A 16,937-nucleotide genomic window follows, 5' to 3' on the forward strand; every position below is an offset into this window, starting at 1 on the left:
ACCAGTGTCATGACCATTGGCTAAGAGACAACAACCATGGTTTAAACTGGGGCTTCGATGATTTTAGGATGACACACACACACACACACACACACACACACACAAAAAAGTACAAAAGAGCTGAAAGTGTGCAAGTCTGTATCCACATCCCGACGTTATACAGTGACAGCAGTGCAGGGACAGACTGGAGAGATTACACTCCTTTACGGCAGGAGCAGCATGCAACTGTAAATTACTACTGCTCTGTTGCTTAGCCTCGAGGAATAATTACTTGAGAAATTCAACTGTGCTTTGTTTCCACCTGTCAGGCAGCACAACGAATAATCTGTCTGCCAGTTGACTCAGAGTTTTGTGTTACAATATGGCTGTTCAGTCCCACTTGACAGTTTAATGAAGGGAAAGACACTGCCTCTGCAGCAATATAAATTTTAGCACCTTTTTGGGATTTGGTCCTGTTTTGTGGCAATTAAAAAATGCAGACTACTTTCAGTCATTTCATCATTTTGTTAGCTTTCGTGCTATTCCTACTGGTCAAAATAAGGACGGTGCACAGACTGATAAAGAAAATAATAATGATAAAAAAATAACCAGTTATAAAGGCAAAATATATATAAAGGTAACATTAAAAATACATTCACCATCTAAATAAAAGTAGTACTGGCCCGAAGGGAAAAGGAATTATTAAAAGACATTTTAGGCTATTAAAGCTGGAACGTCCAAGGTCTTACATTATTGTGTGGACAGGTGTGGGAGAGGTGTGGCTCTTCTTTTGAGGCAGTCTCTTATGGATACAGCTATGTCTGCCCGAGCCTGTACAGCAGCTGGTCTGGCTCTATTGAGCCGTGCTGTTGTGCACTCAAGAGAGGCTATGCTCTGATAGGAGGCCATCCAGGTGTACATCAAGGATATGTTGGGGTTTTACCACAGTGATAATATAGCCTTTTTGGCTGTGGTTAGGCCTGCGAACAGTAATCTACGTTGGTTCAAATTGAGAGATAGAGATGAGTCATTTAATGGATATTGCATTATCCATCTAAGTGTAACTGCTGTTGCTGTCTTTGTGTGATCTATATATCAAACCAAGTAAATCACAATGCAAAACACAAACAACATATTTGTTTCCACCTAAATGTGCAGTTTTTGCTATTTGATATGATAGTGGTGACTTGCTGCATTATTAATGCTGTGGTGAGAGAAGGTTAATATCCAAGCGCTAACAGTTGTGCTTATCAATATCTGTCACATTAATTGTTGGCCGAAAGAGTTGTAGGAACGAAACCACACATCATTATCACTGCAAATGTTTCATGTGAATGGTCCTGGTTCACTTTTCTGACTCCTATTCATTTGAATGGGAAAGTGTGTCCAAACATTTGACTGCATTTCATCCAACTATATTCCTTCATGGCTGCTGTGACTACGTGCAAGTGACGAGTGCAGCTTTTTCCGTATTTTTAGGAGGAAACATGTCATAAAGCTCAGTTGTTTATGGTGAAAAGGGAAAGTGCTAATATCCATTTAGAACTGATGATTAAGAATTATTTAGGTGGCCTCAGTAGAGTCCAAGTTCAGCACATATGGTTGACAAAGAAAAGGGTCTCATGGTGCTGTGATGCATGAAGCTGCTGTTTCTATCAAATGAAGTTTTCAAGCTTTAATTCTGCTAAGCTTTGTGACAGTCAGGGAACTCCGATGACCATAATTCATCAGTGATGCTTCAGTGATGTAGCACATCTGTGCTCCCTGGCGTTTGACATTGTTGGTGCCGACACAGACACAGAGGCCATTTAAGACGATGCCTCGGCAAACAGATGGAAGTATAATAATCAGTGATTGTCGCAGTGAGATCAGCTTCATGTGATTTGACAGACTTGCCTGGGGGGCGGGGGAAGCATGAATAATTGCACTCGCTAAATGAAACATCAATAACAAGTCAGCATTGTGTCCCCGTTCAACTGAAGTTAACTGACTTACCTGTGGAAAAGTCAGAAGCATACAAGCATAGTAGTACAATCATAGATCTTTACCTTCATCTCGTTTCCTTCCTTCGTTTCTTTCCCCGGCCTCGATACCTCTGTCTCGTCTCCTTTTTTTTTTTCTTTTCTGGTCCCAACTTTTCAAGTGACATATCTGTCACTCTGCAGAGTTTGTGTAGGTATTCAGTAACATTTCATTGATGCTTTGCCCAAATTGATCTATTCTTCCCTCTCCGCTTCTGCCACTGCATCAATCCTTCTGTCACTCTATAAAAGACCAAAAGTATGGACTTCCCTGCTGATTGGATGTAAAATTTTCAGGATGGCAAAGTAGAGAGAGAGGGAAAAGAAAAAAGAAAAAGCATTAAGAGTGGTGCGAAGGCGAGATTGAGGAAGGAGGATGTAGAGAAAGGAACAGAGGGGAATTGGTGGCAAAGAGTAGTTAAGAACAGGAAGCAGGAAAGGAAAAGGGCTGCATAAGAGGTATTGCAGTCCAAGCACATTGATAAAGATACAGTATGGCTGCTCTTAATGTGCACCCTCTGTCACCTATTAAATTTACCGTAAACTCATTTCAACCAGTACTTCAAAATGCAAAGCATACAAATATTTCATTTGTTTAACTTGTAATTTGTTGTAGTATCGAAAATGAGTATAGACCAAAATAGCAATGTCCTTTGTTTTGTTACAGGAACCATCTCCCAACAATAAAATGCAGGCTTCTCCTCAGTTAATATCATATCATAGTGGGACAAATTCAAATAAAAAAGATGCAGGGTAAGGAAGTAAAGAAAGAAGAGAATGAATGAAAGGTGGGAGGAAAGGAAAGATGAGAAAGGACAGAAAATAAATAGCAGTTAACTGATTTTAAAGGTACCTTGTGAATTTAGCATTGTGGATCAGTATTTTTATGAGTCAGTCACACTTAGTCTCTGAGGATGCTCTTGCATGAGAACATGAGAGGAAGGGGCTGAAGGATTAATTGCATTTGCGATAATATTGCAATATGATAAAACGCGATTTTCTAATCGCAACATGTGCGATTGCAATGTGGCCACATAAAAAAAAAAAAGTGCTCATGTGACGCATGCTTGTGAGAGAGAGAGAGAGCAGACCAATCGACTGCATCAACTTTTTATGCTGCACAATGGCCTCTGGTTCGATCGACCCGTCAGAAACGACTCAGCTGAGACTTAAGTCTCGATGAGGAACAGCACATCAGCAGTGTGGAATTATTTCAGCTTTAAAAGGGAAGATGCTGCGCGGCGTCAGGTGTTGCGCAGAGCATGCTGTGCTTCTGTTGCTACTTCACGGGGCAACACAACAAACCTCTTCCAGCACTTAAAAAAAAACACCACAAAGCCATTTATGACAGCCGAGCACTAGTGCGCCACACATGCTAAACCCAAGACAGGCGTCATTGCCCGACCTGTTTGAAAGAGTTGCTCTGTATGAGCGTAGTCCTAAATGGCACGGGGATGTCACTCAGGCAATAACTGAGTTCATTGCTAAAGATATCGTGCCTCTCAGCATGGTGACCTAGCCTGGGTTCACAGCACCGATAAATACGCTTAATAAATGGTACAGTATGTGTATTTATCCATGTTTTTATTTATAACTTTATTTACTTTGATTTTCCAAAACACTTTCAAAGTAGTTGAGGCAAATCGTGTGTTTCAGTTTGTGTGAAATGTTACTGATTTGGGGGCAGTAAGACAGATGACATTTAAAAATATCTTTATTTTGCAGAATGATTAAAAAGTGCATACTATTAAGCAGTACCTTTTTTTTTTTTTTTTTTTTCTTTCAGATACATAGAGGCGAAGCCCATGATTTGTTGCTCTTATGTTTCTGTAATGAGCAGTTGAATAAACATGAAAATCGCAATCGCAATATTGGAGAAAAATTTTACTATTTTTCAAAATCGTTCAGCCCTACTTTAGGCTGCTCTGCTGTCAGCCAGCAGCAGCAGCACATCAGTGTACCAAAGCAGAAGACTGCAAGCTAGCAAGCAGTAATTGAAAACATCAATACAACTTTATCCTTGCAAATGTTTTATGATGCCTCAAATGCATTTAATGCTTTTGTGTGGCCTCAAGGATACACACATTCAGTCCTGGCGCTAAGAACAAGTGCAAACATGACTTGCCTTTGTTTATCAGAAAACCTCACAGGGCAGCTTTAACTGAAGGTGCCTTGTTTAACTGCCTGGGTCAGAGGCAGTATGTTTTTGGGTTGTCTGCATGGGTTGGAATTTCTTCAAAATGAGCAAAATTCACTAAGATTCATTGATGTATTGATTAGCTTTTGGTCAAAGGTCAGCATCTCAGTGACCTCACAAAATTACAGATTTGCCTTTGTGAACTCCTCAAGGGGAATCCCCTATTTTACTTTAATAGTTAATCATTTTTACGACTCTGGGCTAAACCTGAAGCTTGTTCGAATGGCGATGAAGAACTGCAAGGTGAAATTACACTTTCTACATCACCGCTTATAGTACAGGGCACACTACTTTCTTACCTGGTACTCACAGTTGGCACTGGGCATAAATGGTGCCCTCTGCAGTAGGTCAGTATGGACTTTATTCCTCGGCCAGACCATAAATAGGACAGGGAAACTTGAGAGGGAAAAGACAATGGACAGTGGGAAAGAGACAAAAATATTGCAGCAGTATGTGTGACGTGTGTGATGACACATACTGTCCACGGCAGATTGTCTCTGCTTCCTCGGCCAAGCCCACTCTATCAGAGATATCCAACAAACACACACAGACGCCGAAGTGTGAAAATAACACTTGCTGCTGCCCTGTTGCCATCTGACTGGAGGAATCAGGCAGCCAGAGGGTTCAGGGTGACTTTAATGGTTGAAATTCTTAATAAGTTAAATTAATCCTGCTCTTTATTAAGGTCATTCTATAATTGGCAATGAATGTCTGCGTGATTATGAGCACAAATCCTTCTAATGCATATAGACATGCACACCACTACACACTCTGGGCTGTGGGATGTGATGTACTCTGATAACAAAACTTTTGTCTGTTGACTAATGCTGGAATATTCCCAGGATACATTAAAATGTGACAGTCTGATTGCAGTCTGCCCGTGACTGAATTTGTTTTAGTCCAACGATCTGACTGCCATTTACAAAGCTTTTCTACCCTTCCAAGAATAAAACTCTCAGGGAAACTACTCTGAATAGCTGTAATTTGGAGGATAGATGTGAGAATAAAAATGGACGCTTTAATCCCAAAATGTCAGGAGCTTTAAAAGCTTCTTTCAGTTAAACCCAAGACTGGATTCGTGCTACATCTGGCTCAGTACTAGCCTCCAAAGCCTTTAATAACTTCTGTTGGGCAGACAACAAAATCAATATGCTGGTTGATTATAATTAAAACTAGTAGTAGAAGTTAGATAGTCATAGTTATCAGAGGGGGAACCACAGTGCCTTTGATGGACACCAGGTGACACAGTGACACCATGTTCCCAAATTTAGGACACGTTAGAGTGACTGGTGCATTAATCTTTGCTTCTTTTCATCGCCTTGCTTTCCTTTTAAAACACAAACACACCTTAAAGAGATTTAGTCGAGTTTTTCTTTTGAATTGAGTTATTTACTAAGTTATCTTAGGTAATGACTTTGCATTTACTGCACAGGCTCATAATTATCCACAGTCAAATAAAAGTCAACTTCCTGTTTGCATGTATATATGTGTGTGTGTGTGTGTGTATGTGTGTGTGTGTGTGTGTGTGTGTGTGTGTGTGTGTGTGTGTTTTGACTCTCGTTTTAACTAATACTTGCCCCAGAAAAGACTCGTAAATTCACCAATTGCTGCCGTATGGACTGAGTTTGAGATTCTGTGGGTGGGTTGGCTCTGCAGTTTTACCAATCATCATGTATGTCCTTGTGCCCAAGCAGCGTTTCCTCTGAATGTTTTGGATCACAGCAGTTACCAAACAGCGCTAAACAGAGGCGGAGTTACACTAAAGGTCAACATCTGCCGTGTGTGTGTGTGACTGTTCCTCAGCTCGGCTCTGCGGCAGATGTGTTAAGCAGCACATGGCCTGGTGTGTGGTCTGAGGCTTAATTTGAGATTAACACTCAGGATATTACAGATTACCACACTCCATGTTTGACCCTTCTGTATTTATTCAGCCAGACGAGGATGGATGAGCTTTTATCATTTAGTAGTTACATAGACTCAATCTGGCTGCTGAGGCCAGAACTTCCAATGAAAGCCTTCGAAACATGTTGGGTCACACTGTCAGCATGAAAAGGAGGATTAGAAACCCATGTTTCTTTGACGAATACAGACATCAAGGCTTAACTCAAACTCTAATGAGCTGCAGCATCACACTCATTGCTCGACTGTTCAAAAGTGTTTTGCCATTATCCTTTTTTGAACATTAATCACATCTTGCCTCAGTCTAAGGCAGCAGGCCCTTTGAGTGAGGCAGTTCAGAGCAGCTACACTCTTTTTACTTTGAGCTGTTGGAAAACACCTCAACAAAGCTACTTATTTGAAACCTGCCAAACCTTTAATGTTGCATCTTCATATCTACTACTCAATGATTAATCGCCCCCCCACCCCCCACCCCCCTCCAAAAAAAAAAAAAAGTTCACATTAGCTTTTAATTAGTTATTCTAATCTCTGTATTTTTTTTATACTTGGAATTTATATCCAAGTAAAAGGGAAATACTATCTATGACACAACAAATTCAATTAATATGACGCAAGCATAGATTAATGAGGCTGTCCATTTTCATGTTGCAATAGCTATTTCACGAGGATGTGTAAATTACCAAAGGTGAAATCATGTGAGGTTATCTCCACAACGCCAAAACAGAAGTGACTAAATTAAATTGTGGCGAATGAAAGTTCCAAAAGTGCTTACCCTAAATGTCAGGATATCTCAGGCACTTTTGGTTCATGTCTGACCTTTTTATACATCCCAGCTTTCTCAATAACTATCAAGGATAATTTTGATATTTGAAAAAAGATATACAATATAAAGATATTGAAAAGAAAATCTGCAAAGTGACTCAATTATTGTATTGTTTTCCATGTACTTCAGGGACAATTTAAAGGCTTCTTATCAGTGTAAATGCCAGACTCAATATTATTCAGTGCATCTCTATCTTTCTCTCTCTCTCTCACTCACACACATACACACACACACACACACACTCCTGCTGTCAACCCAGGGCCAAGTGCCAGCTGCCCCGTACTTCTCTGTCCTCATCCATATTTGATGCATCTCATTAAAACTTGATTGTGGAAACACTTAAGCATTCTGACATTCCTTCTGATTCACTATTTAGTTTCCCTCAGCACTTTGGAGCGAAAAGGGCTCCCACGGTCAGCCGGAGAAAAGAAACACAAACACAAGGTTTGTGAAAGACATGTCAGTTTGTCTATAGAGCAATGATGTGTGAATATGCTTGATTGGCTCACTGATTCAAGTAGTAATCTGACACTTCTGAGCAAACAACAGTTGAGTGAACAGACAATAGGAGGTGGTACATTAAACATTCAGTGTGACCATGAATGTGTTTGATCCTTTGACATGTGAGAGATAATAAGAAATGGAGATAACCACATATTTTTAATGAGCTCTTCTATAATTTTTCCATTTATACAGAGCCAGTGTTTGCATTAAAAGTTGTGTACTGACTGGTCAAGGGGTGTAGCTCTGTGCTACAGCTGTGTACTTTGCATGCAGAGGACCTGGGTTCAAACCCCAACTACAATGCAAACCAATGGTCGGCTTGTGCCAGTCCCAAGCCCGGATTGATGGGGAAGCTTGTGGCAGGAAGAGCATCCAGTGTAAAAGTGGTAGCCAAATCAATCATGCAAGTCACATGTGGCGATCCCAAATAGGGAAAAGCTGAAAGACAGAGAAAAGGAAAAAAATCTATATTTTTGACACCATTTGATTCCATCTTGGTGGCTGCTTGGGTTTCCTTCTCCTTCATAAACTCAGTCCAAAAACATGCAGATTTTGTTTCAATGGTTATTTAAAATTACCTGTAGGAGTGAGTGTGTATGGCTGTTTGTCTCTGGACAGGGGACCTATTGAGGGTGGACCCCACACTCGCCCAATGTTAGCTGAAATTGGCTCCAACCCCTCTGTGACCCTGAAGGATAAGCTGTATAGGTAATGGATGTTATCTGTTAGCAAAGTAAAAAAAAAATAAATAAAAATAATAATAAAAAAAACGAACTGCAATCAGGTCTAAACAAATGGAAACCAAGAACCCTGCTCTGCCCATTGGAAGTGCACACCTCGTTGTGTGTGACGGGTAGCTGCTGCAACTGCACGCGAACGCACACACACACACACACACACACACATACAAAATGAGCAGCTTGCCTGCCGCACTTGAACCTGTCTCTGAAATATGCTTCTTTTTTGCAGACACCAAGGTCCCATCAATCCCACTGAAAGCCACTGTCACACACCCAGCCACACACACACTATTTGACTGTCTCACAGTGTAAATATCAAGACCTGCCTGTTGTTTAGTCAATGTGTGCGCTCACAGGAAGGTGCGTGCATAAATATGCGTGCACGAGTGCGTGTGTGTATGTCTGTCTAGGGGTGCTAACTATGTTTAACCCCGCGTTTGCTCCACAGAGCCACAGCTGAAGGGCATCGTCACCCGGCTCTACTGTCGACATGGGTTCTACCTCCAGATGCTGCCGGATGGCACCATGGAAGGCACAAAGGACGAAAGCAGCTCCTTCTGTAAGTGAACAATGAGACACACAGATGCTGTCAGTCTGATGAAGGTTTATATTTCATGGCTCACAGAGTGGGCTTCCACCGTGCTTCACTGACAGAGGACATTCAAAGGGGGACTTCCTGGTGAGATGTACATATATCTGAACGTCTCAACAGCACATGAATACACAGCAGCCGGTTTGAAGCATCAATCAGGCTGAAAATCTATGCACACTTGGTGAGGTAGACTTGGTGAATTCCAGCTAAATAGGAAGCGTTAACATTGCATAATGAATCATAGTCGATCACTGTCTTGGAGATGCGTGTATCCTTTTACCCATTTCAGTTTAATATCTGTTTGCTGTAAGGCACAGGATGTTCCCAACATCCCTTTCTTTCACAAATGATGATATTCCTCCTGAATTTTCCACAGAAAAATGAAATAATTATGCACATATATTTTTTCTTAAAAATAAATATATTTCGGCCATTTGGACCTGTCATTATTATAAAGGACAGTGTGGAGGGACAGGAAATGGGGGAGAGATAGGTAAAGGGGAAGGATTTCTCTGCGGCCAGTAATCAAATTGAGACTTGCCTGTTCAGAGAATTTCAGCGCTATTGTATACATCCTACCGGCTCAGGTATTGAGTTGTGCCGATTATATATGCGTTACATTCTCAGGTCAAATACTACCTTCTGCTTTTGGCATCTGCATTATCATGGATGAGTAGTCAGTGCAGCTTCTTTGATGTTGCCAAATGGTCTCTACATTGATTCAATCCAGTTGATTAGTGATTTATTTCTTTTTTATTTTTTGGTGACAGCTCCTCACTGCCATTTCACAGTGGTTGAACATTTATACCTTGGACCATAGCAACAACAGAAACACACTCCTTTACCCTGTAAAGGGTCATCACTTATGAACCAAAAACATCATATTCCATGAGTCCCTGGACTCCCTCCAGCCCTCCTAAAAAGATCAATATTGTATTATAGGATATCCCTTATGTGGGAAGACAGTATTTCTTTTCTGTCAAAACACCACTTTGGATAGAAAACACAAAGTTAGCACAATTTTGGATTTACAATCTACTGAGAAGAGGAAATAATCACACCTTCTCTCTTTATTGTGCTTCCTCAAGTGAAGTTTGTATTTCAGCATTTTATGAAGGTGTCAGAGTACTTGTGGGGGAAGCAGCTGAGGCTGGAATAACCTGGATTTAGGTAGAATGCATACCAAACTGGTCTCAGTCAAGGGGCCAATCAGCAACTGCCTGGTGGACAGGTCTGCCATGGGGCCCGGTTGGGCACAGCCTGAAGGGTGACTTGGACACCCATTCTCCCCCATCTCATGGACCTGTTGTGCCTAGGATTGTATATAGTATTGCCTCTTATCAAGTCTCAATCTGGAAGGGATGTTCTTTACTGTGGATTGACTTAAGAACAATTACTGAAGGAAGGAGTGTAACAATGGCTTAATTTATGGAGATTTTTATGTATTAAAAGGGGTAAATTAAAACGTGCTCATTATATACAGGTGCAAGTCAAAGCATAAACTAGATGAAACAGGTGAGCTTGGATATGTAAATGGATTGGCATGATATAACAATGATAATTAGGCGGCTGGTGATTCTTGAGGATTTGAAGGAGAGCTCTAAAACTAAAATTTAATTCACTGTTGTCTGTTAGCCATGCCTCACACCACTCAGAACAACCTGCCGGAGAAGCAGATAAACGCCACCTTACTTAGTCGACTACTCAGCTGGCCATGAAAAGAGCAGGAGATGTCTGACGAGAGCGGCCTCGTCGAGGTCCTTCGTCATGGTCTCCCAAGCTAGACTGGTCCTCAGCTGAAGTGGCTGTCTGGCTCATCCCTCTTCAGCGGCAGTATTGTCTTTCGTGCAATTGGCTTGGTTATTAAGTTAATATCCAAATTATCCTTCTCTTTCCTGATGAAAACAGACTGGAGCTGCAATCAGCACAAGCGGCCCTGGTTACCACGGCAACACAAGACACTGGAGGCTGAGTGCCGGGCAGCCAAACTTGTACCAGTCTCCAGCAGCCTAGCTTCAAGTTGGAACTTAGCCCCTGTAGCTTAGCGACTAAATTCTGACTTCTGAGTTTCTTTTTCTGTTGTGGTTGTTATTGCTTCGTCAGGTCTCCTGTGGAAGCTCTCCTCTTCAGAACTTCCCCAGAACTCTACCAAGAGTCCATAAAATAAAATTTTTGACTACTTTTATTCTTTTATTCTTTTATTCTGTTCTTTTTACAGAACAAGTTATAGGCAACAACCAAGCACATAGATTATGCTACTCAGGCAATATGCCATCGGTCCCTGTGGTTCGTCATTCAGGTGCCGCTGTTGTTACATAATTGGAATAATTCATTGCCCGGTGTAAATTCTACCTCAGCCAAACTATCTTGTGTAGAAAAGTGGTTCGAACAGCAGTGAAGTCCTCTTCTCACAGGGGAATCCGTTTGACGTGATTGCAGTCTCTTATTTGATTGGAATATCCACTTTCTTATTACATCAATCTTTGTGTCCTTGTTGGCCTGTATGCATTCCCGAGTGGCAATTTGCATCCATTGCCTGATAATGTTATCAGGCCAACCCGAGTGGAGGGTCAGAGAAGGGGTCCCTCTCTGCGGGGTATGCTGATTTGTGGCATGGACTGTAATTTATTATTTGATAAAGGTCCAGGAAGGCACTTAGCAGAGATCTGGGAAATCTCTGTGGAAGCAACAGTCTCTTTAAAGTCTGAGGGGGTGTGGGAGATCAGACCCCCTCCCCCTTTCCAGACCTCACAACAGACCCATCATCTGCACGAGTTGGGTGCGCTTCCATATGAGTGGCTGTGATGGCGAGGAGCCTCAGCAACCCAGACCTGGGCAACAAAGGCTGGTTCTGGGGACGTGAAAGGACCTGCCAGGAGTGTGTAGTGATACGTGGGGATTTTCGGGAAGTCTCCAGATGAGCACCATTGTCTTGGAGTTTACCCCAGTGGAGTAGAGGGTTGCCTCCCTATGCTTGAAGGCAGGGAGGAAAACTCTTACTGTTGTCTGTGCATAAGCACCGAACAGCAGTTCAGAGAATTTGGCCTTCTTAGAGACCCTGGAGACCCCCTATAATCTGATCTAAGACCGCAGTATTTGGACACTCGGCTAGAGGGGCAGAGCTCTCAACTGATCACCATCTGGTGGTAAGTTGGGTCAGATGGCAAAGAAAACCCCTGAACAGACCTGGCAAGACCAAATGAGTAGTCCAGGTAAACTGGGAGCCTTCAACTCCCACCTACTCCCTGTAGGCTGGGGGCATTGAATGGTCGATGTTCAAAGCTTCAGTTGTTGAAGTTGTTGTTGAGGCGATGTTGTTTCTGGAAGACCATCCATCACCTCAGGAGGGAGAAATGGGGAGCCATCCAACATGTGAACAGCAAGGATGGAACACTATTGACCTCAACTGAGGAGGTGATAGGACAGTGGAAGGAGCACTTCCACCAGATCTTCTGAACCCCACTAATCCACCCTGCACTCGCTGTACCACATTATTGTCATGATAAGGGAGATGAGGCAGAAGGCAAAGCTCTTGATTTACCCGTCAATCTTCATTCCTACACTAACTTATGGTCAATAGTAAAGGATTGTGACTGAACGAACAAGATTGCGGATACAAGCAGCTGAAATTGGCTTTCTCCGCAAGAAGGCTGGGTGGCTGGGGTAGGAATACGGCAGAGACTCAGGGTAGAGCTGCTGCTCCTTTGCATGGAGCAGATCTGTTAATAAACCCCCAATTTGCTAATGTTTAGGTACATTAGCGATAAAAATACTCCAGAAAGCTCAGCTGCAACTGATGGGATCTTCTCTCACCTCTCCCTCTTATGTAACAGCACATCTACGCTGAGGCAAACATCATTGCACACTGAACCTTAAACATTCTCATACCCAATCTGAAATATTCATCACATGATACCGCAGGGCAAATCCGAAGGCGAACAGGGCTCATTTCCAGGTGGATGTAAAGACTGCTGTTGTGTGACAGCATTCCTGGCGTGTTGTGGTGCTTAACATCAGTCCGCGTGGGGTCTCTCCACAAAGTGTTGGTATGGTGGTGTGTGGGTATGACGGTAATTGGTTTAATACTGTCCTAGGCTTTGTGTTCTCAGGGGCAGTGTGAGGGAAGTGTTGACAGGTAAGTCCTGTGAAACTCATAAATTGTGCACCTTTTTGATAAAAGAGCCAGATTATTCATTCATTCATTCATGCAGGAATACTTGAATGATTGACATCATTGTGAGTCAGTATCAATCACTACCACAATCATCTACCTGGCTGCACAGAATATTGAAAAGGTAAAAATAGCTGTGTGAGCATGTACTGTACCTTTGTTAAGGCAAGTGTGCATGACTGTGTGAGTGTGTGTGCATGTGTGTGGGGGGCGGACTGTCAGGCTTATCGTCAGTGCTCTCCTTGGGAGAACAGACGTACTGTATAATACAAACTGGGCTTGAACCAGGCAGCTTTCAGTTTCACTCCATTTCAATTGTAGCTCCAGTTTTCCCTCAAAATCTTCCTTTTTTAGAGCTAATATATATCACGCGTTGTACAAACTTTATCAACAAAGTGTTTCTTACTTCGACTTACTTTGACCACTTTTGAACAGCTGGACTAAACTGTATGGGGATCATCGTGCAAAAAGTTTGCTGCCAGCCCCCTCTCTCGCCCTGCTCCTGCCCCTTTCTGAACATTGTTGCTGTACCTAGATTTGCTGGGAGATCATTAGATTTAATATAAATTGATCTGGAAATATATTTCATCAGAGAGTGTAGCTCTTGCTCCGGATCACAACTCATAAGCTCTACAGAATAGCTCATAAAAGGAAATAAAACTAGTCTGAAATGATAATTAAACGGGACTAACCCTTATGTCCTTATTACCTTAGTTGATTTGAGTTGACCCAGTTTAACATTAGCAGACTTTTTTGTCTTTTCTTTTCCACCCGATAGAATGCCAAGACCATCAGACCGTCAGAATGGTAGGACTTTGACGAGCATGCTGGACAAATCTTGGGAGACAATACGGAAGCCCTGAGGGGGGGTGCAGCACAATGAACATTGACAAGAGCTCCTTTTGTATGGCCTTGCAGTACTTTCATCACATTTTCTTTAACCAAATTCCCTCAGGGCTTAAATAACTAGGTGATAGAGGAAGTTGTCAGGAAGCTGGAAGTGACTGGATTTTAAAGCAAAAAGTGACAAAGGGGTGGAAATAGATAATAGATCAGGAGGATCAGAGAGTAGAAGAGGAAGAAAAAGAGGGTACAGTGGAACACGCCAGAGAAAACTGAGCTGCCGAGACAAGATGCGTTGGCAGAGGAAGAGAGCGAGACAGTGAGAGTGAGGGGGAAAAAGTGAGGCTGATGGAGAGAAAAGGAAGAGAGAGGATTAGGGGGAGGGATGTGATGGGCACCAGGGGCAGCAGCTGGCACAGAGCTGACGGCTCCTCGATCACTGTGTCTACCCCCTCTGGTGGGAGGTCAGGGGAGTTTCCACCCCCTCACCCCACCTCCTCTCATACTGCTCCTTTTTCCCCTCTCCTTCCCCCCTCTTGGCTCTGCCAGGCTGTTATGTAACAAAGCTGAAAGAGGAAAGAAGGGCATGTTGAGATTTATTATCTATTTATCATGGAAGAGGATGCCATTAAAGGATGATACGGATGTTCTTGCACATTTTAGCCATTTTTTTTTTTTTTTGGACTGGCTTATTTTTTACTGCTTATTAAGAGTTTTCAACACTCCTCGCAGCGAAAGGTTTCTTTTCACCTCATGATATGTATTGTGAAAAACATTTTTGCAAAGAGTTTGAAATCACTCAAAATTCCAAAAAAGTAGCCAAAGTCTCTGTTTTTATTTTCAGCCATTAGCATTCTGGATATAGTGAAGTGATTTATTGTTTATTTAGAAATTTGATTACCGCTGTGACTAAAGCAAACAACCCCGCAACTAATTCCACTGGCTCTAATTGGTGCATGATCCAAGTGGTCTCCTACTTAAACAGAGTTGTTATTTGATTTAAGAAAGAACCCAGACCTCTTTTAAGAAAATGTAAAAAAAAAAAGAAGACGCCAGATTATTTTGTAGGATCCCATGGCTCATGGTAAGAGGATTGAGAAAATAGGTTTTCAAGGTTTTTAAGATGTTTACAGTATTCTGTAATCTGTGAGAGTGTGTCTGTATGCAGGGGTTAATCCAAACATAAAATGGGGTGGAGTGGTACTAAAGCGAAGCGGGTGACAAAATCTGTGGGTAAAGAAGAGATCAGTAGAGGAATAGATGGGCATCGAGAGACCTCTCAGGAGAGCTGAAGGAAGATTCAAAAATTCATAAAGCAAAACAGGGCCAGAGTAAATGTGATGTGGTTGTCACTGAGTTTGGGCTCTTTGTGAATTCAGTTTCTTGGAGAGGAGGAAAGAGGAAACAGATAGTCTGACAGAATAAGCGAAAAAAGGAAGAAAGCAGTAGAGAGAGAAAGATAACAAGTATTTACTCTATGTGTGTGCTCTATGTGTGCATTGGAAAGCCATAAGGAGCATTTGATTCCCGTACTACTATCCACTGTAATTACCATCTCCCACTGTTGGAGCAAAATTTTATCCGTCAGTGCTCTGGAACAGGTCTGCTACGTCTTGCTGAAATCTCAAAGAGTTGAAGGGCAGATCGGGGAAACTATGTTCTGTGTGAGAACCGCTTCATTCAAGGAGGGGAAAAAAGTGAACATGGAAAGCAAAAGCTGTCCTAACCAGATGAGGAGGAAAGGCAGATCTGGTTTGTGAGGATGAGAAGACTGACACAAGGAATACAAAACAAGGAGAAGTGAAAATGGGGGATATAAAAGAGGGGAAGCAAAGAGAGTGAATGATGAGGAGACAGGCAGAGAAGGCTGCAGGGCGAAATAGGACAAAGATGAATGGACAGGAATGGAAAAGTATCGGTTTCAGAAGTCTGAGCGAATGGCATCAGGCGACGAGGGAACTGAAAGGGAACAAATAAGGAAGAAAAATGGATAGATGTAAAAAAAAAAAGAGCGGGGAAAGGAAAAGCGTTAATTCGTGACAACGGGGGCTGAAAAGACAGAAAGCACCAGGGAAAGAGAAGAGGATAAGAGAGAAAACAGGAAAAACAGATGGAATGAAAGGAAGACAGATAAAGGCACAGAAAAATCAGTTATGGGGAGGGAAGCCCTGGGGGAGAGGTGGAAGTTAAATAACAGGAGAATGAAGGCAGTTGTTTAAAGAGCTGTTGACCACCAGGGAAATCAGATATGAAGCCCAGCAACAAGTCATTTAATCTACTATTGAAGCGTTAAAGTACATTATTTTACAACACAAATGACAGCGTGCAAATGGACGTAGGCTATTTCATCTGGTAACGGCACCAATTAACCTGTTTTCTCCATCTTTGTTAATGCATGTGTAATTTCCCTAATTGCAGTGTACTGGCCTGTATTACTCCAGATATAAATGTTATTTTAAATATAATGAAGTAAGGATATATTTGAAAATAATGTTAATAATTTGCCATTTCAGATGCAAAAGATCTTTGTATACGACACATTTCAATGGTGACGAAAGTCTATACTCTATAAATGTACAATTCTGTAGCCGGAAAACTTTATTCAAACAATTAATTGTACCACGTGACATTTTAAGGCAGGTTTTGAACATATATATATTGTGTTTACATCTAGATGCTGCACTGAAGTAGGTGGATGTGGAAAATCTTGGGATTTTAAAGTGGCGCTGGGCTTGATCCAGGGAAAGTGGACATGAAGACACTGAGAACAGGAAGAGAAAGTGAAATGAAAACATACAAGGGTCTTCTTTACTAAGTTTGGCCAGAGCTACCTTTCGTTAGAAACTGTTAAAACACTGTGAAAAAGTACATGACAATTAGTATAATCGCACTAGCTATATAATTTAACATTAAGCATATAGCAGGAGTTTGGCTGATATCTACTCATAGCACTTAGCATAAACACCTGTTGCATGTTGCAAGTCACCTGCCCTGCAGAAGCCAAATGTTGGTAGATTATTTGGTCTGTGTCCCAGAGCAGGGGCCGCATTTGAAGACTGACTGTGCCACATCCTTCCTTTATCTTTCACCCTTTATATAAAACTGGAAATTGTCGCCTTTCTTTTCAAAGTGTGGCTCTTTCGTGGCCCAACCCATCCCTAAAATCAA

At 41.9% G+C, this 16,937-nt stretch overlaps 1 protein-coding gene across 3 annotated transcripts in view; it reads left to right on the forward strand.

The window, feature by feature from the left end:
• fgf11a (fibroblast growth factor 11a) overlaps positions 1 to 16,937 on the forward strand; it is an 80,080-nt gene that overhangs the window by 33,306 nt on the left and 29,837 nt on the right. For 2 of the 3 annotated variants that reach the window (XM_029526177.1, XM_029526176.1), the window contains one exon: positions 8,612 to 8,722. In XM_029526177.1, the coding sequence (XP_029382037.1) occupies positions 8,612 to 8,722 (111 nt within the window). Of the gene's footprint in view, positions 1 to 883; positions 895 to 7,799; positions 7,810 to 8,611; positions 8,723 to 16,937 lie in introns of all 3 variants that reach the window. The other variant, XM_029526178.1, reaches the window with a different exon arrangement.

The sequence above is a fragment of the Echeneis naucrates genome, chromosome 18 (assembly GCF_900963305.1).
Source record: "Echeneis naucrates chromosome 18, fEcheNa1.1, whole genome shotgun sequence".
Taxonomy (NCBI): domain Eukaryota; kingdom Metazoa; phylum Chordata; class Actinopteri; order Carangiformes; family Echeneidae; genus Echeneis; species Echeneis naucrates.